The sequence below is a fragment of the Pantherophis guttatus genome, chromosome 9 (assembly GCF_059756535.1).
Source record: "Pantherophis guttatus breed Tessera chromosome 9, ASM5975653v1, whole genome shotgun sequence".
Lineage (NCBI taxonomy): Eukaryota > Metazoa > Chordata > Lepidosauria > Squamata > Colubridae > Pantherophis > Pantherophis guttatus.
The window spans coordinates 31,352,913-31,379,053 of NC_142071.1; the positions used below are offsets into that span (position 1 = coordinate 31,352,913).

At 46.0% G+C, this 26,141-nt stretch overlaps 1 protein-coding gene across 2 annotated transcripts in view; it reads right to left on the reverse strand.

The window, feature by feature from the left end:
• The window catches only part of ZBTB16 (zinc finger and BTB domain containing 16), a 135,283-nt gene that overhangs the window by 67,513 nt on the left and 41,629 nt on the right, over positions 1–26,141 (reverse strand). For both annotated transcript variants that reach the window (XM_060695018.2, XM_060695017.2), the window contains exon 3: positions 6,914–7,011. In XM_060695018.2, coding sequence (XP_060551001.1) covers positions 6,914–7,011 — 98 coding nt within the window. The remainder of the gene's footprint in view (positions 1–6,913; positions 7,012–26,141) is intronic.

The following is a 26,141-nucleotide window of genomic DNA, read 5'->3' on the forward strand; positions in this document are numbered from 1 at the left end:
TTTTTTTTTTTTTTTTTGGTGGGCTGGGGTTTTTTTTTTTTTGGGTGGGGGGAAGGCACAACAACCGAAGCAACGTAAAAGTAGCAAATGTAGACAGACACCTGAATGTTTCTGGGTGGCGTCCATAAAAACAGCCATCCAGGCTGGATGGAGACTAGGGATGAATCGACTCCCCGTCACCAATGGCTCTGATTTCTGATCCTGAGACCATTGTTTTCTATTGTCCTGGTGTTTGCTCAACTCTTAGAGAAGTTCTCGTTCCCCTGCAGAGGACTAGCGTCTTTAAAATAAAAAAAACGAGAGCTCACCCTGGACACGGAACACCAGCAAACAACCTCAAACACGAGACCCACAAGGCTGGGGTTGTTTTCCAAAGAGTGCTGCAGAAGGCAGCTCTTGAAGAGGAGAGAAACGGGGGCTGAGAGGTCTCGAGGAAGAAGAGGAGAGGGGAGAAGTAAATCCTAGGTCCTCAGGTAAAGGCCGGGGTGGGGGGGGGCAGAAGGGTGGGGGGGCAGGAGAGGATGGCCTTGGCGCACCAGTGCCAGCAGCTCGGGACCCCTGCCTGAACAGGAGCTAAAAGCAAACAAAAAACCACAACCCCCCCCCCACACACACACAACCAAATTATTCTAATCAGCTTAAACTCTCGAGGCTGAAAATAAATAAATGAAAAGACAGATAAAAAGAGGTGTGCGCGGGAGGAGGAAGAGAAAGAAATGTATTTTTCATCAGCAAGTGTATAATTTATAAACAGCATTAAACAGTTTGTGTGGTTTTTTTTTTCTCTCTCTCTCTCTCTCTTTCCCTCTTCCCCCCCCCCCGCCCCCCCGCCCGCCTTCCTCTCTTGTGTATCGGGGTTGGACTCAACTCAAGCCTGCATTAATTTCTGCTGCGGGTACAGTGTGTTCTTGGCTGCGCATCTGCCAACGATCATAAACTCTCTGGAATGTTGGCAGAACATCCAGCCCTGCCGGCAAGCCGATGACATCACTTGGGGAATAAATTCGGGAGCCCGGCCAAAACCCGAGGAGGCAGCGGGCGCCCGGCCAGCGAAGAGGAGCAGGAGCAGCAGCAGCAAAGCCACCCTGGGCAGCTGGGGGAAGAGGGGCAAAAGCAGGTGGATGGCCAGGAGGGTGGCACACAAAGGGGCCGGGAGGAAAGGAGGACTAGGGGTGCCGGAGACTTTTCTTCCCTGGGTAGAAGGCTAGCTGGACGGACAGGCAGCCTGGGCATCGACCTCAAACCCCGGAGGCTTTTCAAAAGAGTTTGGATCACCACTGGTCCGAAATGGGCTAGGGTTCTAGCTTGAGCAGTGGGTTGGACTAGAAGACCTCCAAGGTCCCTCCCGATTCTCTTATTCTGTTACAGCTGGTCCTCGACTTACAACGGTTCATTTAGTGACGGTTCGAAGTTACAATGGCACTGAAGGAAGGGACTTATCATTTTTCACACTTAAGACTGTTGCATTCAGCCGCTCGGTCACTGACTCGCATTTATGACGGTTTCAGTGTCCCGGGATCCCCTTTTGCGACCTAAGTCCCGTGGGGAAGCCCGATTCACTTAACCACCGGGTTACTAAATGAACAACTGCGCTGATTCATGTAACAGTTGCGGCAAGAGAGGTCGTAAAACTGGGGCAAATCTCACTCAACGAACGTCTCGCTTAGCAATGGAAATTTTGGCCTCCATTGCTGGTCATAAATCAAGGACTGCTTGCATTTACCTCCCCAGCCATGGATTTTGCATTCCAGGGGGAAGGGAGGAAGGAAAAGCAGTCCCTGGCTCCAGAAGAATGGACACAGAGAAGACCACCGGGGTGGGGGCAGGCACTCCCCTAACCAAGGAAAAATGCCAACCGAGGCAGGAACAAGGACCACCCCCCCCCCAAATCTGAAGGTACCACATCAGTAGATAAACAGCGGCAGCCTCTGGAGGGTTGACACAAATGAAGTGTATCACACCTGTTTCAAAGGCCAGAAAGGTTCCCTCAATGAAAATGGGACTGCAAATTCTGATCCTATAGATTTGATTTCCCTAATAGGTCCCCCTAGAACAGTGTTCCTCAACCTTGGAAGCTTGAAGATGGGTGGACTTCAACTCCCAGAATCCCCCAGCCAGCGCTGCTGGCTGGGGGATTCTGGGAGTTGAAGTCCACCCATCTTCAAGCTACCAAGGTTGAGGAACACTGCTCTAGAAAGAGTGGGCTACTTTATGAATATGGAGTGTGGGGTAGGTCCCTAAGGTCTATTCCATCTTTCCCCCTTGTCTTTCACACAACCCACAACCTCCTCAACTCCAACTCCAGAGGTGGCTACCTCTGATCTCCATCCAAGCATGGTGGCCACCTTGGTGCACAAGGTTCAGATGCTGTTTCCTGAGGCTGGTGGGACTCAACGGACCTTTTGAGAAAAGACCCCAGTGAGTTATGGAGCCCAAAGGGTAGTCAGATCTCAACCTGGGCTCTTTGGGGCCCCTTCTGTGATTCGGAGGAACGAGCGGAGATGGAGGAGGTTGCGGTGTTTTGGAACTTCTTATTTTTTTTCATGGGTAAGTTCAGTTTGCCTCATTCCTGTCCTAGTTTGGCGGGGAAGGAACTGGGGGGAAAAAAAAAGAAAAAAGAAAGTTTGTACTAAACTCGGTGCTGTGCACATCACTCCAAACTTTCGATTTACAAGTTTCTTCTAAACAATATTCTCCAGTTGTGTTTTGGTGTCTTCGTTTCATGAGGGCACGCCTTTCTGAGAAGACGCTTCCCTGACACCCCCTGTTTAAAACTAAATCGACAAATTGCGTCTGAAATTCAGAAAAGTCAAAAGTTTTTAATTTGGAGCCTTGGCTTGAAAACATGGAATTAAAGAAGACCATACCGATCATACAGACTAAACAAATTTTCCCATCTTCCCTCTTTCCAAGCCATGCATTTTTTTTTTTTTGGGTTGTCACACACCCAGGTTACCACAGAGGTGTTTGCATGTGCATGTGCTCTGCGCAGCTATAATTATTCCGCGTGTACACGAAACAGTTGCTATAAACACTGCCATGAGAAAACACGCCTACGCAATTTTTCAACGTAAACACAAGCAGAGAGCAATTTTAATGAAAGGTGGCATTTTTCCAAGGGTGGGCAGTGGGCACCATGTTCCCCTACTTTCCAGTTGCCGTAGGGGCACACTTGAGAGAGTGGGGAGTAACAGGGACCACCACCCCATCCTTAATCCTTCCAACCCAGGGCTCCATACAAAACTAACATGAATATCTAGAGGAGGCACGTGTTCACCAAGACCAGTTCTTCTTCTCCTTCTCCACTTCTCACCATCGTATCTTCTCAAAGGTTTGAGGGACTCCTTTCCCTACATTCTTGATATTGAGAACAACCTTAGATGGGGTGAAGTCCTCCTGACATCAGGCACCAATTTTAAGATCAGGAGCAACAAATATCAACTCCCAACTGACCAGAGACTATGAAGAACCTGCCATGTCCTCTTCTTTGCATGGAAGAATGGAGGAATTTCTGCCTACTGTTGCTCTTTGCCAATGAAGGACTTATGAAGGTCTTCTACTCCACCTTTCATTTCTAAGAGGAATAGGGTAAGAGGTTCTAATATATAGGAAAGAACTAAAGGGATCCATCAGGTCAGGGGTCTCCAAACTTGGCAACTTTAAGCATGATGGACTTCAACTCCCAGAATTCCCCAGCCAGCTGGCTGGGAAATTTTGGGCGTTGAAGTCCTCCAGGCTTATAGTTGCCAAGGTTGGAAACCCCTGCATCAGGTGGTCCAAAGGAGAGTAATATGATTTGTTCTTGCTGGTCATCCTGAGTGGGATGGTCCCTCGTGGTCTTCAGAAGACCCAACCACGAGAATGCTTGCAGAAGGAAGGGGATTTGGAGTTGAGCACTGAACACCTGACTGCAGAAGTGTGCTCACCTCACCTGCTCCTAGGCACAAGGACGTGGCATGCTCCCCTGATTTCATTCGAGCAAACTTAGAAGTACAGTAGCCACGGGACAATCAAGATTCTACCTCTCTGCCTTGTTACTTAAGGGCTGGGGCTTTATGGCTCGAAAATTAATCTTCAAGTATACCTTACACCTGAAGATTAGCGCTCTTCAATGCCCGCTTAGCTGATGTGCATCCAAAATTGATTGGAATTCCATTCTTTTAACCTCAGGATTTTGCGAATGCCGTACACGCATTACAACCCCCCCCCCCAACAGACCAGAGGCTCCTCCACGCGGGGAGCCCACTTCTAATTAAACAAGTCATGAATTTCTCTGCGTGGACCCCCTCCTGCCCCCCCCCAAAAAGACCTCCAAAAAAATAACAACCCCATTGTGGGAGCATTAAGAGGCGGCCCTCCTCCGGCCCATTCTGCCTCGGCTTATCTGGCGAGGAGGAGGAGGAGGGAGGGAGGGGGGCGCACAGCTTGGGAGGAGAAGAAAGTCCAAGGTGTAGCGGCTGCTTTTGTCAACAACGTGGCTGGAATTTAACGTGGCTGTTTTCGAGCATCAGGGCGCCTCCCCCTCCCGCCCGGATAGGAAGGGAAAAAACATAATCATCTTTCATAATGACAAACTTGGCTCAGCGCTGGCTTTACATACTGTACCCTCAAAGTGGGCCGGCAGCCAGACAGCGCTTGGCATGAGGCCACGGCCACAGCAACAAACAGAAGCCGCGTGCGCCAGGAGAGCGGGAGGAGGGGGGGAAACGGGGCAAGAAGGGGAAGGCAAAACACGCGTTACACCCCACGTGTCCTGGGCTGCCCTCCGACAAGGGAAAAGGTGGTTGGGAAGTGGCCAGCCCTCCTCACCCCACCCCACCCCATTTCCTCCCCACACTTCCAGTGGACACCTGCTGATAAAAACACAAACCTTGTATCTGCCCAATTGCCCAGAACCTGCAAGGACCTCAAAGGGAGGTTTCTGGGGGACCCAGCTGAAGTTGGCATAGCTCCCCCAGGGGCCAAAGGAAACAAAGGGGGCTTTTGAGGGATTTGGAAGGTTCGTGGAAGTTTCCTGAAATTAGACCCCCCCCCCAAGAGCAAACAGGTCTCCCCAGCTTTTCTGCCATGGCTGATTCTCCAAGACCAGCCCCAAAGGTAACAGTGCCCAACTGATGGTCATTCCATGCCCTGGGAAAATTTACTCTCCCAACAACAGAAGAAACGGAGGAAGAGAGCACGGGGGTGGGGCTGTCTGCCCACTGTATATTTGTCCCTCCTCCAAATTCAAATCAAAACCTCTCTTGGGTAAAATGTGAGCTCTTCCCTAATGATTGCTAAGCTTTATGGCAACGTTTCCTCCAGAGCATTCTACTTACAGAATCCTTAAACTGTCCCAGAATTCGGCTGGAAACAGAATGCCACCATTTCCATCCTTCTCTCCTCCTCCGGCCAGGACGTTGGCACCTCTTAGGAGCAAGGAGTACAACCTCACAACCAGGGGGCTTTCCTTGGGAGGGACAACTAAATGTTGCCCCTGTGGAGAACCCTCAATTCCATCCATCGTCTTTATACTCCCATCACCCCATCTCAACCCAAGGTCTGCTTGTCCTCCCAGGAATTAATCTGCATGCCAATTTGGATTGAGTAGCACCAAAAAAAAGTTTCCAGGTTCCACCAATGATGAAGATGTTGACGATAATGTTGGTGATGATAAACCTGGAGATTTTATCCAGGCTCTTGGGCATTAAGAACACTATGGTGGCACTCCAAGAACCGAGTTTTCTGTTAGTGTGGGTGCCCATTGACATTCAGTTGAGAGATACGAGAGAGTGGGGAACTAAATTAGCTTCTAGAGAGGCAAGTATCGTCCCCAGTTTAGCATGCTAGTTCCTCCGTATACTTTTAATTAAAGGGCCTGCATCATTTCAACCTAATAGGGAAATTCATTAAACGAGTGCCCAGTTCTGCCACTTTTGCTAATGAAACTTTGGTGGAGGCTTGAATTTGGAGAAGAGGAGATTCACGACGCATGTCTGAAAATGCAAAATTCGAAGGAAGACGGTGGGTGGAGTAGAAGAAGGGTCTATCCAGGTGGGAAGCTGATGGACGAGGCCCCAAACTCCAAGCAAGAGGGCTCCCTGGTTGCCATTGAGAACTACCCTTGTACAGCTGGGGAGCCCAGAACAGCCTTTACGAACGAGAAGGTCTCCCTCTGGGCCTCTCTAAACATCCCAAACAGGAAGGACACCTGGTCTACCATCTCAGAAAGAGCCCAGTTTTTGTTCCTCTGCAGGAGCTCCTGATTTGAATGCCTCGGCGTCGACACAAACTGAATCCCCAGCCTGCAGCTCTAGTTCTGTTTCTTGAGAAATTGCTCAACCACCAATGGTCACAAATCACATCTTCCTTCCAAAATCAAGAAACGGCAGCAGCTGGGCCCCATCGCTAAATCCCCCCTCAACACGGCCAGGGGTAGCATATTAAAGACATCAATCCATTTCATGGTTGGTTTTACTCCCTTAAAAAGAGCAACAAGACTTCCTTGCCTAGATGGGTTTCTTCCCCCACCTCACAACCCAGGAAGATCCATGGCAGTCACTCCCAGGTGGGCTTCCACCCCCAGCAAAAGATCTTTTTAAGTGGAGGCAAAATATCCAGGACAAACGAGAGCTCTGGGAAGAGGGGAAAAGGAGAAGGCCGGGGAAGAGGTAACCCCCTTCTTGTACGCTACTATCCAAACAAGGCATCCAGCCATTTAACACCACACCTCCTGGGGTCCTAAGCACACCTGTTGGGAACATACCTGTCCTTTTGGGGGACCTGGTTGAACGGTTTTAGAACCAAGGATTTTGGCAAATGGTAACTCCAGGACAAGACCGATGTTCCCATGAACTTTGGGTCAAGATGGGAGAACACAACCACCCCGCGCGCGCACACACACACACACACACACACACACATTTACGCTTACCTGAATGAGCCAGTAAGTGCATCCGAAGGCGGAGACTGTCAAGGAATCGTTTTCCACACAATTCACACCCATAGGTCTTCATTGCACTGTGCAGTTTCCTGCGGGGAGGGTAAATGAAAAGAGGAGATGAAGTCTAGGTCCATAGCTTATGGGGCCTAAGTGGGGAGAGGGCACGGCCCTTCTTGAATTAGGGAGCCTCCCCCAAATTCTATCGATGCAGAGATTCTCACCAGCTCAGAAAAACCCCCGTCCCCCCTAATGATTGCCTGTTGGGCACAATTCTTACACAGGAGAGTAAACTCTTACATGGAAGACTAAACTCTTACGCGGAAGAGTAAATTCTTACATGGAATTCTCACACGGAAGGAGAAGCAATGACATTAATTTTGCAAGAGTGGCTCGTATCTCTGGAATCGATTTGACATCTTGGTGAAGGCCCTGAATACTGAAGCAAGGGCATATCCAGGGGTCCGCAACTTTAAACACTCAAAGAGCCCTTTGGACCCGTTTCCCACAGAAAAGAAAACACCGGGAGCCACAAAACCCTTCCCGTGCATGAGTATTTCTTGAGCGGCCACAAAACTAGCATTTGTAATTGAATTGAATGTTCTGTTTTTTTTCTGAAACTTTTCTTTTCTTGGATTTATCCATGGTTAGCCTACCAGAGGTTGAAAAGCTCAATAAATTGCGTGCCAGCAGGTGTCACACATTGGTGGTTGTGATGCATATTTTGAGTGACAGGGAGCCGCAGCAGAGGGGTGAAAGAGCCACATGTGGCTCCAGAGCCTCAGATTGCTGACTCCTGTCCTAGTCCCTGCTTATCTCCACACTGCACTTCTGGTTGCCTTGCTCCATCACCCAATTTGAAATTTTTTTTCACATTTCCAAAACAGGCTGGAAATGACTGGTGAAAAGAAACCACCACGTCTGTAGACACGAAATGCAAACCGCGTGGTCGGAAGAGGCCCCCAAAGCACTAAAAGGAGTGTGGGAGAGGTTGACTTTCCTACTTCCCGCGTGGGCTGTGATCTTCCCAAGGCTGGAGCAGAAGCACTCCTTCAAGAAGCCCTGACGGTCTGATGGAGACCCCTCAACCTCTTCTACAAGGAGGCAACCTGCTTTTGGGGAGCCTCCAATCCCACTGATATTCCCAAAATGTTGAGTACGCTCAACTCTTCACCAAGGATAGCAGAGTCAGCCAAGAGCAGCAACAACAACTTTTATCAACCCCAACCATCACCATTCCCCTAAAGGTGGAGGGTTTGGGGAGCAAGGAGGAGGAGTCACACAAAAACACCCTTTTTGGTAGGCTATATGGAAGACAGTCTCCAGTCTCCTGAGCTCAGGCCTCTTCAACTGCGGTCTGTGCAGTAGCCATGCCTTTAACTCGGACAAGGCAAGCAAGATTTTTCAACCATTTTAAGAAAACTATCAATGTTCCCACTTCTTAAAGCCACCTGGCTACATTCTCAACCTTTCTAAAGAAGGATTCCCCCCCCCCTGAGATTTATATAGCTAATCCGGCAGCACAATCAGATATGTGACACTTCTGAATTTGGTCAAAAGCAAACATTTCAAGAGTAGTTTTCAGGTTCTTCTTCTAGTGGAACATTTGAGAAACGTTGAAGCAAACATTTTTTTTTTAAAAAAAGGAATAACTTTACTCAAGACAAGTACCTACTTACACAGCTTGGCTGTAAATAAGGGGCCACTTTTGGCATATTTTGGAACTATTCTGAAATACACAATTCAGCTAGAAGCAGGGAGAGGTTGGCGAAAAGAGGGAAGAGAAGAAATTTCTATATCTGTTTTATTTATTTATTGTTTTGGCTTTCCAGCCTTGTTCACAGTCCAGTTGTGGGCAAAGCAATTGTGGCTATTAGAGAGGTGTCTATGTACAGAAAGACCCAGCAGCTGCTTGTGGCATTTGCTGAAAAAACAATTCTTCAAATGCACAGTTTCAAGAAAGGGGGGCAAAAACCCACTAATTATAACCTTAGAAATTACACACGGACAGTTGCTGCTATTTGCCATCTAAATGGCCTTTCAATTCATTTCTAGCTGAAAAGAAAAGAAGAAGCAAAACTCGCTGATATATTTTGTCTAGGACAGAAAAGGAAGAACACAAAACCTTTTAAAACTTCATTTAATAAAAGGAAGACGTCGTGCAATGCACCAAGGCCAACTTCGGGGGACTTAAATGCCAGCAAACCCTGCCCCCCCAAAAAAGAACAATTCTCTATACCCCCCCTCCCCTTGAAGCCCTGGATGAACGGTAGAAAGAAAGTACAATAAACTGGTTTTATTTTTGTACTATGCTAAGCAGGTACAAAATGGTTGATTCGGCTAGCTGGAATACTGAAGCACATCCATCCAACATAAAAACAAGACTTTCTTTTTGGACTGTTTCATAATGTTTCAGATGATGACATTTTTATCAGGCTTCCAATCCGGCACAAATATTTATGAAGACCATGTGCATTTCTGAGAAGAGCTCAAGATGACACAAGTCTGAGCCAGCTCGAGTGGAAGAAGAAGCTCCTTTCAAACAAACAACACATGGAGCAGGGAGTCTGCCAAAAGTCACCACAAATCCAGATTTTCTGAAGAAGCTGGGAGGGCTGACTTGTTAGACAAGACACTTCTGAATCCAGGAGCATTTTCTCATCAGCCTTGCCATCCTGCCAGGACACACTCGGAGCAACCATGAATTAAGGTCAAAAGAAGACGATGCTTTTCCAATGAACCAGCGCGGTTCCTCTCCGTGTCATTATCCTTAAGATGCTCCTGACAAAAGTTGCATCAGAGTCGGGTGTGATTCTAAAGCTGGCTGGACCATTGGCAAAACTTTGCAAAGCTAAACGTGAAGGAGACAAGGAGAAAACAGCCGGGGGGAGGGGGGTAGCATCTATTGAGATCAGGCGGTTGAAATGAGCAAAGACATCAAACAAGAATGCCAAGGGAAAGGTTTAATGTAAGGGTTTTTTAACTTTGGCAAATTTAAGACTTGTGGACTTCAACTCCCAGAATTCCCCAGCGAGCCATGCTGGTTCTTCTTCCTTGGTTTAATGTAAGGGAATCTTAAAATGGCTTACTAGCTGGAACAAGGAATGAAACACTACAGGGAGAGAAACATTAATCGCTGAAAAATGTCCCACCCTGGTTCACAGAATACAGGAGGCTCTGGTGTGGCTTTTATGATCTGAGCCACTGTGGCATGTAACCTATGATTCAGGGTTTAGCATGCCCTGTGGGTTTATGCCTAAAATGTGGAGAAACACATTTTAGGACAATGTGAGAGTCCAAGCATTAAATACCATTTCATGAATCAATCATGCAGGTGGATCTGCGGTGGCTTAGAGGTAGAGCTCTTGCCTCACAATCAGGAGGTCGTGAGTTCAATCCTACCCTGTTTCCCCAAAAATAAGACATCCCCTGATAATAAGCCCAATCGGGCTTTTGAGTGCATGCGCTCAAATAAGCCTCCCCCCCCCAAAATAAGCCCTCCCCCAAAATATCTAAATGCAGAGCTGGAAATCAGATAAGACGGCGAGAGGAGCCCCATCTTGCTCCACGCACCCCAAAAGAATAAGACCTCCGTGAAAATAAGACCAAGCACTTATTTTTATTTCAAAAAAATATAAGGCAGGGTCTTATTTTCGGGGAAACACGGGTAGGTAGATGCAGATGTAGGATCTTCTGCTTGGGCAGGGGGTTGGACTAGATGACCTGCAAGGTCCCTTCCAACTCTGTTAATCCACCTTGATCACAAAGAACCAAATCCCACTGTTTTTGCAAACGGCCTCCAGTACCTCTAAGCGAGGAATACAGAAAGTACTGCAAAATGCAATGTAACGTTATATCATAGAAAGTCTGTATATCATGTCTTCTATGACAGTGTTTCTCAACGTTGGCCCCCTTTAAGACGAGTGGACTTCAACCTACATAATCCCCAATTGGGGAATTCTGGGAATTGAAGTCCACACCTCTTAAAGTTCTCACATCTTGAGAAATCCTGTTCTATGAGATAGAAATAGGGATCTTGTATTAATTTAATAGATGGGTGGTGTCTCAGAGAAAATTAGATCGATCAGATGGATTTGTAATTGGCTTTCAACTGGCCTCCTTAATTCAAGCCATTGAGGTCAGGCACGGCCTTCTTCACGTGTCCTTCATCCTTTCCCATCCTTTCCCAGTCCATTCCTCCTGTGTGGGGCGATCTTCAACCTATTAATTCAATAGAGCAGTGGTTCTCAACCTGTGGGTCGTGACCCCTTTGGGGGTCGAACGACCCTTTCACAGAGGTCACCTAAGACCATTGGAAAACACATATTTTCAATGGTTTTAGGAATAATTTTATGGTTGGGGATCACCACCACATGAGGAACTGTATTAAAGGGTCGCGGCATTAGGAAGGTTGAGAACCACTGCAATAGAGGCTTCTCTAAACTGGTGTTTTCAAGGCCAAGAGGGAAACTGAGGAGCAGAAACCCGCCCCTTCCAATGGAGGAAGGAGCCTGGATCATAACTTACGAAAACACAGATCTACTATGTGTAAGAATGTCAAGAAGGTTGTGTTGCCGTTTCCAACGAAGGTCTGATGGAGAAGTTCAAAGATGCCCCAAAGTCTGCACACTTTCTAAGAGTCGCCTTGCCATTTCAGAGCCAAACATTCTCTTCCAGGACCTTAACTTTCTAATTTTGCAAAGATGCACAAGAGCATCTGAGCCTATTAAAACAACGACAGCAACCCAAAATGTCTCTTGATCTACCTCTGCTGCTGCTCCCACCCACCCGCCCACCTCCTCCAACAAAGTTTCCACCGAGTGTCAGAAATGACAAAGGGGCAAATTAATCTCACTCTGGCCAACTGCTCACCTAGAGATCTACACCAGCTTTGCTATTGGTTGCATAAGCAGGCCCCTTTGTTTTAAAGAAATAAATAAAGAACACGCCAGCCTTTCGGCAAGTAATTTATTTGAAATATCTCTATCAACAAATTTCTACAGGAACAAAAGTTTTCCATTTGGCACCTGCTTAGAGGATGATGTTATCGCGCCCCGTTTCATACCGTCTCCTTTCAACGAGGTCTTAAAGCGCGTTATCTCTGGTTTCCGGGTAGCAAAATATGATTGAAATGTTCTATTTATGCTCACTGGATTAAGGCAATGTTGCAGAAAAAGAGGAGAAACCACAGCAGATGTAAGCAAGGTATTATAGCCTCTTGTGCTGTTAAGATCAGAAAGGGAGAGATCAATAGACAAGCCAGCTATTTCTGCTAAAGTTGTGCTTTTAGGAAGAAAGGAGAATGAAATAAAACAATTCCATAGATATTGATTCTCAATTATAATCTCCAAAAGGGCAGGGCACAGAAAAACGAACTGTACTTTAATAATTCAACATCCGACTGATCTAACTTCCATTTGCATTTTTAAAAAACTGAGTTCTGTGCAAGCAAATTAAACCCGCAGAGACGGTGCCCAGGGATTAGACTGACTTTCCTATCAGAAAAGACCATCGGGATACACACAACCAACAAATTAACAATAATGCACCTCGGAAGGCATTGTGTTGGGATAATTTTGCCCGAGTGGCAGAAAGTCACTGATTTACAGAGGCATTTTGCAATATTCTTAAAGGGAAAAGAAATACTGGAAGTCTGTGCCACCGCTTGAAAGGAAGCGATTAGGGTTTGTGTGTGAGCACACACATGTGCATGCAAAAAGAGTAATGCATGATGAGAAATTCTGGGTAAAGAAGCAAAAAATAAACCTGCCATGTTTTTAAAAAATGACTTGAAACACACTGATGGTGCAATCACACCTGAAACACAGCCTATGGCAGGGGTGAAATCCAGCAGGTTCTGACAGGTTCTGGAGAACCGGTAGCAGAAATTTTGAGTAGTTCAGACAACCGGCAAATGCCACCTCTGGCTGGCCCCAGAGTGGGGTGGGAATGGAGATTTTGCAGTACCCTTCCCCTGCCACGCCCACCAAGCCATGCCCAAGCCACACCACGCCCACAGAACCGGTAGTAAAAAAAATTTGGATTTCACCACTGGCCTCTGGATTTGGTGACTTCATTTTAAAGTGAAGCCAGAAAGAGTTTATAAAGGTGAGGAGGAAATACCAAAAAGACTGAGCAAAAGAAGAAACAACACTGGGATTGTTGCTTGTGGATGCTAGCTTTAAACAAGTGCAAAGGGAATGCAAAAGAGATTGGTGAGATATTCTTTTTTACTTACTCTTTTCCTGTATTTGAATTATGTTTATAATTTTTACCTGTAATCTTATATATGCTTGACAAATAAATAAACTTAAAGCTAAACAATGAGATGAGCGGCACTATAAATTTAATAAATAAATAAAAACTCACTGGCTTCCTCACTTCCATGCAGTCCTAAACAAAAAACAAGGACCTTAAAGGGGGCTATTTTGGGGGCAGCCCAGGAGCCTGTGAGGGCAAAAATGGGGGGTTGCTTTATTTAGTTACTGACTTGGCTTCTTTGCTGCTCTGGGTATAAAACTGGCCCCGAGTAGCCCAGATGAAAGCATCAATTAATGAAATGCACAAGAGCTAAGAAACAGCCCAACAACATACAATTTTCCCCTCCAGGAAGACAGAGTCAACACCTGAAAAAGCCGAGAATACTTTATGAAACCTTCCAAGATTTGGGATTTTCCGAGGAATACTTTGCAATAGTAAATGTTGCCGAAAAACAGCCAAGTAAAGAAACTAAGAGAAGCTTTCGAGTATTCGGGGAACGTGATGGAGAAAACGGAACCTCCTTAGCCCAGGAAGGACAGGAACCAGAACCAGGAAACATTGGCAGAGTAGAGGAAAGTGAAAAGGCGAAGGTGGAGCATCCTGGTCATTAGCCAAAGGATAACCGCGGTCTTGATTTCTGTGCCAGGGTCCTTAAACACCAAGACTTCATTAGCAGATCACGCTTCTCTCCACTGGCCAGAGCAGATGCCAATTGGGCTGGAGGGTTGAGCTGGGCAGGCAGACGAAGCATCGGAGCTGCTATCAGAAAGAACAGCAGAGTTTACACTGAAGAAGCTCCTTTGCTGGGTGGTGTTTTTTTTTTTTTCCATATAGATGAGTTATCCGTCTATCTCTCTCTGTCTGTCTGTCTCTATCTCTATCTGTATCTATGTATCTATCTATGTATCTATCTATCTATCTATCTATCTATCTATCTATCTATCTATCTATCTCCATCCATCTCTTTCTCTTTCTCTCTCTCTCTCATATATCTCCCTCTCATCATCATCTGTCTGTCTGGGTCTGTCTGTCTATCTATCTATCATCTGTCTGTCTGCCCCTCTCTGTCATCTATCTATCTATCTATCTATCTATCTATCTATCTATCTATCTATCTATCTATCTATCTATATCTCATACCTCTCTCTCGCTCATCTGTCTGTGCCTGTCTGTCTGTCTGTCTGTCTGTCTGTCTGTCTGTCTATCATATCTCTCTCGCTCATCTGTCTGTGTCTGTCTGTCTGTCTGTCTATCTCCATCCATCTCTTTCTCTCTCTTTCTCTCTCATATATCTCTCTCATCATCATCATCTGTCTGTCTGTGTCTGTCTGTCTGTCTGTCTGTCTGCCTCTCTCTATCATCTATCTATCTATCTATCTATCTATCTATCTATCTATCTATCTATCTATCTATCATCTATCTATCTATCTATCTATCTATCTATCTATCTATCTATCTCATATCTCTCTCTCGCTCATCTGTCTGTGTCTGTCTGTCTGTCTGTCTGTCTGTCTATCTATCTACCTATCTATCTCCATCCATCTCTCTCTCTCTCTCTCTCTCTCTCTCTCTCTCTCTCTCTCTCTCTCTCTCTCTCTCTCTCTCTCTCTCTCTCTCTCATTTATATGGGTGCCCATCTTACAAGACCAAAGAGATTCTGCTTCTTTATTTTCAAACCCAGATGAAGCTTCTTTCTCTGTTTCTTTTCGGAGAGGATTCTTGATCCAGGAGACCAAACAACAAAGTCTCCTTTCTCCAACAAAAAGGCTTAAAGTCCACCTCGGCCTTGGGCACATCCATCCGCTCTGAATCGGACAACTTAACTACTCAACAGCCGTTTAAAGTCGATCTGAGGGCTAAGGAAGGAGGGACAAGAGTCAAGGCTTTCGGCCCAGGCTAGTCTTGCCAATATCGTGCAGGCCAAGGCAGAGGTCCCAGCAGCCTTCGTCACCCAGGCCAACCCTCCGTTGGAGAAGCAGGCAGCCAATCTCTTGTGTCAGGGTGTTCACTACATCAAACAACCAATTCTCCTTTCTCATCACAAATTAAGAAGAGAGCACCCAACTGCCTATGACTGGCCAAGAGTTAGTCCGGAGCATTTCTAACTTCAGGGCAAGCAAAGGGTCCTTGGGCCACAGAGATCAATTTTACAAATAGACAGTCCACTTCAAGTTCCTGCTCTATTAGAGACCTTTTCGGAAATTTGTCTGTTTGATTCCTGTGCCCCCCGAACTGGATCTTTCACCTTGGGCTACTAATTGCTGGATATTTTTCTTCTGTTGTTGGCTGCCAACTCATCTCTTCCCTGAAGCAACTAGGAAGATGGAAGGCAGAGCTTTTGAAAGATCCTGGTTCCCAGGATGGCCTCCCTCCCTCTCCCAACAGGAAGCAGGACCAGGATAGCCCAAGGGGGGGGGGGTGTCTTTGAAACTTAGGGTGGGGGTGGGATGCCAGAGTGGTGGCTCTGGGCCGGGGGCGGGTGGACAATTGCTGCACCTTGGCTTCTGAACAGGCCACGGGAAAAGAACAAACCATCAAAAGCTGGACTGGCAAGGAGGCCTCTCGCAAGCTGTAGGTAATTAAAAAGGCCTGTAAAATCTCCTGCAAAAAGCACTTCAAAGAGACACTCATTCCCACACTGACCAGTCAGGACCGTGTGGTGTAAAAATTATGAGTTTTCCCAACGGGGTGCTTGGTGTGAAAGGGAAGGGAGATTGGTGGCAAGCGATTTTCGGCCATTCGGGAGAGTTTCAAGTTTGTGTGTGTACAATGGGTGTGCACAGGCATTTGTCAAAGCAGACTGAATCCACCCGCACACAGGAACAGTGGGGGGGAGGGGGAGGAGGAGAGGGGGCCTCGCACACCCGCCCCACAGCTCCTGGGAAGGGGGGCTCTGTTCCCACAAAGCCAGAGGAATTGCCATTCCTTCGTCTTCCTGGTAGGGCAAGGAGGAAACGGTCAGTACCGTTGATCTAGAATCCTCTCAAGGTAACCACCACCTGGTCTGGATCAGGACAAAAAATAATTCTGCCTGGTTCCATTCTTGCTTTCCAAGGTGTTCAATTAAATCTTCTGAAAAGGGTCCGAGATCCCCAGTTCTGCAAAGAGACCCCGGTTACATCTGCACCTGAGAAATCTAGTACCAAGAGCTCTTGAGGGACCAACCTTCTGGAGATGAATACACTTTGAAAGAGCACAGTTCTCCCCACTACTGACAGTAGAGGATTCCCAGGGAAAGTAGTCAAACCTACTTTCACTCTACTGCACCAAGTAATCTGAAAGAGGAGTTGTCTGAAGAAGAAGGAAAGGGTTGAGAACATGGATTTGACGAGCCCATCTTTACTATAAGCCACAATCTAAAATATCCTTAGGCTACCATAATTCCTGACAAATCAGAGTTTGGCTTCTTACAGGGTTTAGTGCAGGGGTCTCCAACCTGCAACTTTAAGACTTGTAAAGCAAAGCTGTCTGAGGAATTCTGGGAGTTGAAGTCCACAAGTCTTAAAGTTTCCAAGGTTGGAGACCCCTGGTTTAGTGGAAAGGTTGGAGGCCAACGTCTTCACTCTCCAACAGGCAGGTCACACAAGAAATGCACTTCCTTTCTCTAGCTGAGGAACTTCTACAAGTCCTGCTTCCTGTTTGAGAATCCCAACTCATAAAAGCTCCCAAAAGTTTGACACTAGTTTATAGTCCCCCTCAAGAAGGGTTTTTATCTCTCTGGCTGAGGTTGTCCTTTATTGAAAGATAAATAGCTGGATCAAGATTTCCTCAGGCTCAAAAAAGCCCCTCCAATATTTCTGGGGTTTCGATTAGCTGGGACTCGCTTCTTCCTCTACAGTAATTTGGAGCCATCTATTCAAGGCAGAGCTAAATCTGAATGCAAACAACAGAAATTAATTTTCTACCAGAAGTAGGTCAAGCCTGTATTACTGGACTGTGCAGAGATAAAAAAAAAAAAAAATCTGATGTAAGCTTTTCAGAACCTACAGTATTTTGGGGAAACTGTGGAAGGATGTATCTCCTACGAGTCTAAAGCAGGGACATCCATCCTTGGCAACTTTTACGGCTGATGGGGCTTCAAGCCATGCTGGCTGGGGAATTCTGAAAATTGAAGTCCACAAAGTTTTAAAGTTGACAAGGTTAGATACCTCTGGTCTAAAGCCATCCCTGAAATGGCCAATTATGCTAGTAATAATATGCAGTCATTCTTTTGCTCCTCAGGCTAACAAAGGAGGAAAACCTGCAAACCTGACATTCAGAAAACGAGGGTGAATGTTATTCCACGGCACCCAAATGTGACTGTTGGAATCTCTCGGTGCAAAAAATCTCCTCCTTAGAAATGATGCATCCAACCTCCTCGCCTGCTTTGATGGGGTCCCCTTCTACCTCCCCCCCTTTTTTTTCTTTGCTTAACGAGAAAGAAAAGGAAGAGGCAACTCCAGGATATATGAAAGCAAAGGTTAATCAGTTTGCACCCTCTTCCTTCTCCAGGTTTGAGGAAACCTCCACCCACCCTCTAGACAAATTTTAAGGCAGACGTGCCCAATCCCACCCCTGACTCCTCAAACAGCCTGAGCACAATGGTTAGAAAATTTGACAGAAAACCCTTCCCAGTCATTTATTGCCTTAATACGCACCTTTGTCCAACAGGCAGTTTTGACAAGAGCAATAAATTCCAAATTTATGTCAACAGAGCATATGTTGAACACCTCATTTCTGAGCTAAAACGGCAGGCTGCCCCATAAATCACAGCTCTGTTTGAAATGAAAGTAGATTACGCAGCCGGGTTATTGAGCAGTTAGAGCTACAGTCATATAAATCAGAACTTTTAACTCTGGGCGATCCGTCATGCAATTAACTAAAGGGTGCTTTGTCATTTCAAGGGTCCCTCACAGCCTTGGCAAATTGCACGGTTCAACGGGCAGAGATATTTGGGGACAGGGTGGAGAGAGGGGAGGGGAAGGGAGGGGGGAAAAGTTTATTTGTCAGATGGAAGATTTGGGGCTGGGGAAACTTGCTACGGCCCTGTTGGATCGGCTCAGCAGCCAATCCTTTCCAAGGTTGGCCATTAAAGAGAGAAGGAAGATAGGTTGGACTGGCTCACCAGCTTTCTATCTAACCTTCGCTAAATACCTCAACTACAGAAGAAACCCTAACAGATTAGGAAGTAATTTAGTGCAGCTATTTTCAGTGAAAAGTTGGGGCCTTGGAAAATACAAGCATAGTCCATCAAGGCTTGGCTTACGTGTCACTTTTATGAACACGTCTTTTTCTCTCAAGAACCAGGGGCTTCTTTAGGGTGCAGTGAATTCTTTGTTGGAGGGCTTCACTTATCCCACAGATGTAGCTACTGTTCCTTGGAATGGAACATGGATGTACGGTAGTTTTGGGTATATCGTAGCTGCTCAACAATCTGAGATTCTTCATGAAGAGGTCCAAAATTCAACACCAGCATCTCCAGGCTTAGCAACAATCTAACCACTTTGACAAAAAGGCTGGAAGTTCAACCCCTAGCATCTCCAGGCTTAGATTCAGGTAACATGTGATGGGAAAGACTATGCCTAAATCTTCCAACCAAGCTATTGAACAACTGTTCTCAGAGGAGAAAATGCTGAGCTAGATGAACAAAGAAACCATCTCCCCCATATAAGTGTCCTTCAGATTTGTTGAGAGGGCAACTCCAGAATTTCCACCTGGCTGGGGAATCCATGAATAGTTGGACAATTTCCTGATTCAGACTTCAGAACGTTACACTGAAAAAGAAACCATGTGAAGGAATCTTGAGTTGGCCAACAGCTATGATGAGACAAGAGTCCATCTTCTTAATAAGGTACTTCTAATCTGCTCTATCAAGAAGAATGGACAAACCTATATTTTACCAACCTGCAGTCTATACCTAAAGAGTTCAGCCTGCACATAGTAATGTCTGTGGAACTTCACATGCAACTCATCCTAGAACCCTCCAAGTGTTTGGATCATACTACAATGGCCAATAGAAGGACAAAATGCTTCCAGAGTTACCAAATGGTCTATAGTTCCTCATAAATTTCCTTAATATACTTTGCTACCTTGGCAAATAACAGAAAGAGCCTTTTACACTATCAAGTCCTGGCAGAATTGTTTGAAGACAACATAAACCGGGTGGGGATTTGAGCACCCAACTCAATGGAGAATGTCAACAGCAACAGAGTGTAGGGAAGAGATGCTTAGTTGGGTAAATCAGGTTTCCTCACATCTTGCCTTCAAGATGGAATCCTTCCATGATGGCCAAAGGTTATGGCCTTAGTAGCCGAACACATCTGGAGGGGCTGTGATTGGAGGAGGCTAATGAGCACATTTCAAAAGGGCGAGACCTGGAAGGTGACTAACAGACAGCCTCACTATAAAAAGATTCAGACACACCATGTATTTCCTTCCCCATAAAATATTCATGGGAGCACGCGAGAACCGAAGAGCTGAAACCTGGAGCCATTTCCAACTTTGCGCTGCAGTAATAACAGAGTTTTATAGGAAAGCTTCTCATTTTATTTATATCGGGCTATAAATATGCTGCTCCATCAGAGACAGAACCACAGGCCTCGACGGGCCCCTTCAGGGCTCTGCGGGGACACAAGGCCAACAATGGAAAGGAAGGTGGATTACGCAATCTGACGTTGGGCGCAGATTTTAAGATGAATAAATCAACACTCTGAGGTGCAAAAGATGGGGAGAAAAATTAACTCCCTGTATGGTTGCTGTTTTTAAAGCACACCCACTTGTAAACAAGATTTCCACTGCTGCTTTATGGGGGGGAGAGAGAGGGGGGTTGTGCAACGCAATAGTACACAAACAGCCAAATGTTAGCTTAACCTCACCTATCGTAACAAGAGTTAAATCAGTGGTCAATTTAGACTTTGGACTTAAGTGTATGCTTAAGAATATCTTGTTTTGTTTTGGGCATGGAGGCGGTGACAAAAATTCTCCAGCAGGCAGGAATTACAGCCCCCTTTCTCCTTTCGTCCCCCCCCCTCAAAACTGTTTAAGGAGGGTTTGGGAGAAATGGCTACAAACTCGGGAATAAAATGCAAATCAGGACTGAGTCCACTTTCTGTATGGATACAACGAGTGCAGTGGTGGGTTTCCAATATACTTACCTCCGGTTTACTGTGTGCATGAACTCTCACTTCAAGTGCACACCTTCCACACATATGCTTGGCTCATTTGCCCACTTTCTGTGCATGTGGCCGGCCTCGAAAATGTCCCTAAATAGGATGGCATAGAGCCGGAGCGGGTGGGCAGGTGAGCGGGCCCACCCATGATCTCCGCTACCAGTTCGTGTGAACTGGTACGAACCGGCTGAATACTATCTCTGGACAGGTGGCATTCTTGCCGTGCCTAAACAGGAAGCTACAATCAGGAGAAAAACAAAAAAAAAATCTCTGCCATCGTTTGTTATGGAGTAGGAAATGTTCCTTCTGATCATCGTAGGCGCCATTCATGGCTTTTCACAGCCTGCAGAAGCTGGGCATGGAAATGACAGCTCCTGGCTCAGAGAAGAGCAAAAAATCTCTAACTGAAGCAAAAATATCCAACAGCTGAACGCATTCCAGAACTGAAGAGTGCAACAAGCCAACAAGCCTTCCCAGTGGCAGGCTGAGTAACATCCCCTCTTTGGAGGTGCAGCAGCCTGCTGAGGATCAGCCAAGCTACTCGTTACACTTCCTTCTCCATCCCTCGTTTTTTTTTTCTTTGTTCCCCAGGTGAGGACCAAGGGTGTCAAATTTGGGGACAAGGGAACGCTTAAAATATTTACTCCCCTGCTTTTCTGACTGCTGCCCCCCCCAAGCCTGGTTTGTCAGCTTTCTTTTGAACACAACTGACGCCACGTAAAAGTATACAACCTGAAATTACATGGGTTACATCACACGGAGGTTAGGTATCAGGGCATACTGCAGCATTAAATGTTAAGTCTTGTGGGGAACAGGGTCCTGTCTCTTTAAGCATGCAGCTTGACATTCTTGTAGACAATGAAGCTTAATGACAGTTAGGTTTGATTGGATCTGGAGAGATCTTGTCCTGACAATCAGGATGGTAACAATGCAGCTAGATTATTCAAATCAGCCTGTTGACTGCACAGCAACGACTTTTGAAATCAATGGTTTGAAAGGTTCAACTGGTGAAGCTGGTTAGCAGGCGGCTATCAAACTCTTCCATCATTTATGGTTTATTTTAAGCTATGCTGGCACCCAATTAGCTCTTCAGCTGTTTTTAGAGCACGGTTCAGCTAACTAGCTTTGGGTATTCGGGGTTAGGGAAAGTTGGCCTAAACAAGACATTTATCCGTGGCTCTATCTGAACCGTGGAGTCCTTGGTGGGGGTTTCTGAGCTTGGTTATTTGCTTGCAGATATTTCATTGCCCAACTAGGTAACATAATCAGTGCTATTGAGTGTGGGGTTTGCTTCCTGCTTATATGCAGTAGCTGTTCCCTTCCACTTTTGGTGGGGATGTGTTTTCTCCTCAGCATCCATGAACACTAACTGGTAGTCACTAGGCACAAGGAAAACTCCTTAATGTTTTACAAACAGATTTCCCCCCCCTCGTCCCCCCACCCATTCCCTTTAGAAAACATTCTAAAACTTTTCAATAAAAAAAAAAGAAAGAAAACTCCTTAATTGCACAACACATGTACAGGATGAACCTTTATGTTTATTATAGACACACTGAAATAAACCATATTTACAAACCTTCAAAAGAGACAATAAAAAAAAAACTAAGAAGGAAACGAGATCAAAACACCCCTCTGCAAATCAAAGCACACACCTCTGCAGCAACTAACACCCAGATAAGCAGAGATGCACTCCAGACAAACCATCAAGCAGAAACCAGGATCATACTCCAAGAACGAGCAAGGAGAAAGCCACACCCCCAGCAACATTGGCAGGACAAGTTACTGTACATAAACTAAGTGCAAACCTCGCACTCACTAGCACTGATGATGTTCCCTAGTTGGGTAATGAAAGGTCTGTAAGAACATAACAAGCTTAGGCAACACCGAGGAGTCCACAATTGAACCCTGAGCTGCATATATTTTCTTCCACTGGGATCTGTTTGAATTTTTTTTATTTTTTTAGAAAAACTTTGATTTTTTTCCTCATAACTAATCAGCCACTAAACCAGTGGTGAAATCCATTTTTTTTTATCTACCGGTTCTGTGGGCGTCTTGGTGGGCGTGGTGTGGCTTGGTGGGCATGTCTTGGTGGGCGTGGCAAGGGAAGGATACTGCAAAATCCCCATTCCCACCCCACTCCAGGAAAGGATATTGCAAAATCCCCATTCCCAGACCACTCTGGAGCCAGCCAGAGGTGGCATTTGCCGGTTTTCCAAACTGCTCAAACTTTCCACTACCGGTTCTCCAGAACCTGCTGGATTTCACCCCTGCACTAAACTAACCTCACCTGTCACTAAAACAGGAAAAGAATCTTGTCTAACTTCTGCTTTGCCTCTGAATCCATAATAGTGTTGGAATAGGGCCCTCCACGGAAGAGGGCTGGATGGAATAGGGCTGCCCACTCTTCCCCACTTGTGTCATTCCGTGCAGCAGTAAATCAATATGAAAATCAATTCATCCACTGATATATTTTATCAAGATACATGAGACAATGCCACATTTCATTTACAGTGCAGATGCTTCAAAAAGCCAAGGTCATCAAGGCAGAAAAACCGGCCGCCAACGAGCAAAATTCCACCTCTCCAGATTGCCTGCAAATCAAAAGAGCAAATGGGATGGGTAGAAGCGATGCAGAGGGGACAATTACAAAGCCACGGGGAAGGCTGGGCTCCTCGGACGATCTCTGGCAAAGGACTGCATCTATGTGGGGAACAGAGCATGGCACAGCAGCATGAACGATCTGATTTGAGCCGGTTGACAGGCGCCACGGTCTGTCACTCAGCGAAGGATAATTCCCCTCTGCTCTCAAGTTATTTTCTTTCTCAATAACCTCAATAAAAATAAGAACCCAGGAGGCTTTCTGGTAACCTCTCTTGTGGGACCAGAAAACCACAAGGACTCAGAGAGCAGTGTTAACTCGAGTTCTTCTCTTTATTGGAAGCAGACATGAGAGATGCCAGCCTTCCCTCTTCACGGTTTTATTTTCAGGGCTTCAACCTGAAGATTTCTAGATGAGGTCCCAAGGCAGCTCACAAATAAAGCCATGCCCACACAACCATGTTTAGCATTTCTGCAAAATACAGAGAGAGGCAGATCTTCAGCCAAGGTTCCCGGTGAGGACATGAAGAATCTGAAGCAGCAAAAGGTTAATAGAAGCTCAAGGGATCAGGATATCCTTAGCCCAGGAGAAGGAGAAGGAGAAGGAGAAGGAGAAGACAAGGAGGAGGAGGAGGAGGAGGAGGAGGAGGAGGAGGAGGAGGAGGAGGAGGAAGAGGAGGAGGAGGAGGAGGAGGAAGAGGAGGAGGAGGAGGAGGAGGAGGAAGAAAAAGAAGAGGAGGAGGAGGAGGAGGAGGAGGAGGAGGAGGAGGAGGAGGAGGAGGAGGAGGAGGAGGAGGAGGAGGTCCATTATGCTCTCTGAGCTTGGTAGTTTTCTTGCAGACATTTCATGACTCAACTAGGTAACATCATCAGTACTAGAAGGGAGGGGGGTTACAGAGAGGAGGAGGAGGAGGAGGATGAGTTCTTAAGAGCCTTAACACAGCCATCTCCATAAGAATGTCTTTGTTTATATATCAACAACAGTGCAGAAACGTTGTGGACTCTCTTCTCAATCACTTCTCAAAAGAAATATTAATCAGTGCTTCCTTCACTGATGGTGTAGAGCAGTCTTTCTCAACCATGACAACTTGAAGATGGGTGGATTTCAACTCCCAGAATTCCCAAGACAACATGGGATTCAGAGTTACTTAATCAGTTGTGCATTTGATCGGATGTTCCAGAACTGTGGTTAACATGTCCCAGTATTTGTAAGTGGGTAACATTCTCATCTGTGTCACAATAGTTGGGAAATCCATGTCCCTGCTCGTCTTAGACATGGCTGTCTATATTTCTCCCCGCTTATGGAGTGAAAGTACCAGCAGCTTCCATTGTAGCTAGAAGTTGGATGGACCACTGAGGCAATGGTGGGATTCAAAAAAATTTATTACGGGTTCTGTGGGCGTGGCTTGGTGGGCGTGGCATGGCATGGCATGGCTTGGTGGGCGTGGTAGGGGAACGATACTGTAAAATCTCCATTCCCACCGCACTCCAGGGGAAGAATACTATAAAATCTTCATTCCCACCCCACTCCAGGGGAAAGTTACTGCAAAATCCCCATTTCCTCCCGATCAGCTGGGACTCGGAAGGCAGAGAATACATGGGGGCCAGTCAGAGGTGGTATTTACCGGTTCTTCGAACTTTTCAAAATTTCTACTACCGGTTCTCCAGAACCTGTCAGAACCTGTTGCCGAATATCACCTCTGCACTGAGGTCACCCAATGTTATCTCAGATGTCTGATGGTTCCTAGAGAGCTCCCCCTGATCTCCTCTCCTCAATGCTAATAATGATCATGGTCAAGACAATCCAGCTTCGTTCTCTGTCAGTTTTAAGCCTACACGAGTTTCAGTACTGGGTTCAGCTCCTGTGAACTTGTTTCATAATCTCCTTGAACCTTTAGCCAGGTCAACCTTTGGCCGAGCTGACTGAGAATGACCTGGATCTTATAATCCATAACATTTGGGAGGGACTAAGTTAGAGAAGATTAGCTTACAAAACTATCTGATGGCCTCCAGGCACTTTGGATGGTATCTCCCACCATTAGCTCTGCTGGATGGGGCCAAGAAGAATAGAAATCCCAACCTCTGGGAGCTGTTGGACTGCCCAGATGGGCCAACCTCCTCAACTCAACAGAAGCTCATCTCCGATTGGGAGAGATTGGTTTATTTAGTTGCAGGAAAGCAATCAAATATGCAATAGATGCTAATTTTGTGTGCACACCTGAGGTCTTCTGATAACGTCAGTAAGGTCTCCACGCTGCCTGTGGATTAAAATTTCATAGAGCCATGATTTCATCAGTTGCTAAACTACAAAGGATTAATTAACAGCCAGGGAAGAGCTCCTGGGTTGGAAGAAGAGTATTATACTGAAATATCTCTATCTTTGCTCTCCAGATGTCACTCTACGCAGGAGGGGAGGGGGGGGGCTTTGATGAGAACACACGCGCCTTCGTACTGTGAAAAGGTTCGAGCTACATATTGTCTCTGAGGCCAGGTTTCAAGCGGAAGAACCCGATTCTTCCTAGGTTGAGGGAAGCTGGCTCAAAAGGTAAACCAATGGGGCCTTTCCCTTTCCATAGGAGGAGGAAGGAAATATCTATTTATTTTTAATCACACCTTGATTCATTTTAATATATGCTGATTAGTGTACATTCAAAGCGACAATAAAGTTATTCTATTCTATTCTATTCTATTCTATTCTATTCTATTCTATTCTATTCTATTCTACTCTACTCTACTCTACTCTACTTCTATTCTACTCTACTCTACTCTACTCTACTCTACTCTACTCCTCTTCTCTTCTCTTCTACTCCTCTACTCTACTCTACTCTACTCTACTCTACTCTACTCTACTCTACTCTACTCTACCCTACTCTACTTCTATTCTACTCTACTCTACTCTACTCTACTCTACTCTACTCTACTCTACTCTACTCTACTTCTATCCTATCCTATCCTATCCTATCCTATCCTATCCTATCCTATCCTATCCTATCCTATTCTCTAACACTCCTTCCTCCTCCTATTTTCTTCACAACAACAATAACCCTGTGAGGTGGGCTAGGCAGAGAAAGAGAGAATGACTGGCTCAAAGTCACCCAGTTGCCATTTGTGCCTAAGGCAGCACTAGAACTCATGGCCTTCTGGTTTCCAGCCTTGTGCTCTCCGCAAACTGGCTCTCGTTTATTTTGAATGGCTTAAAACTGCCCTCCGCACAC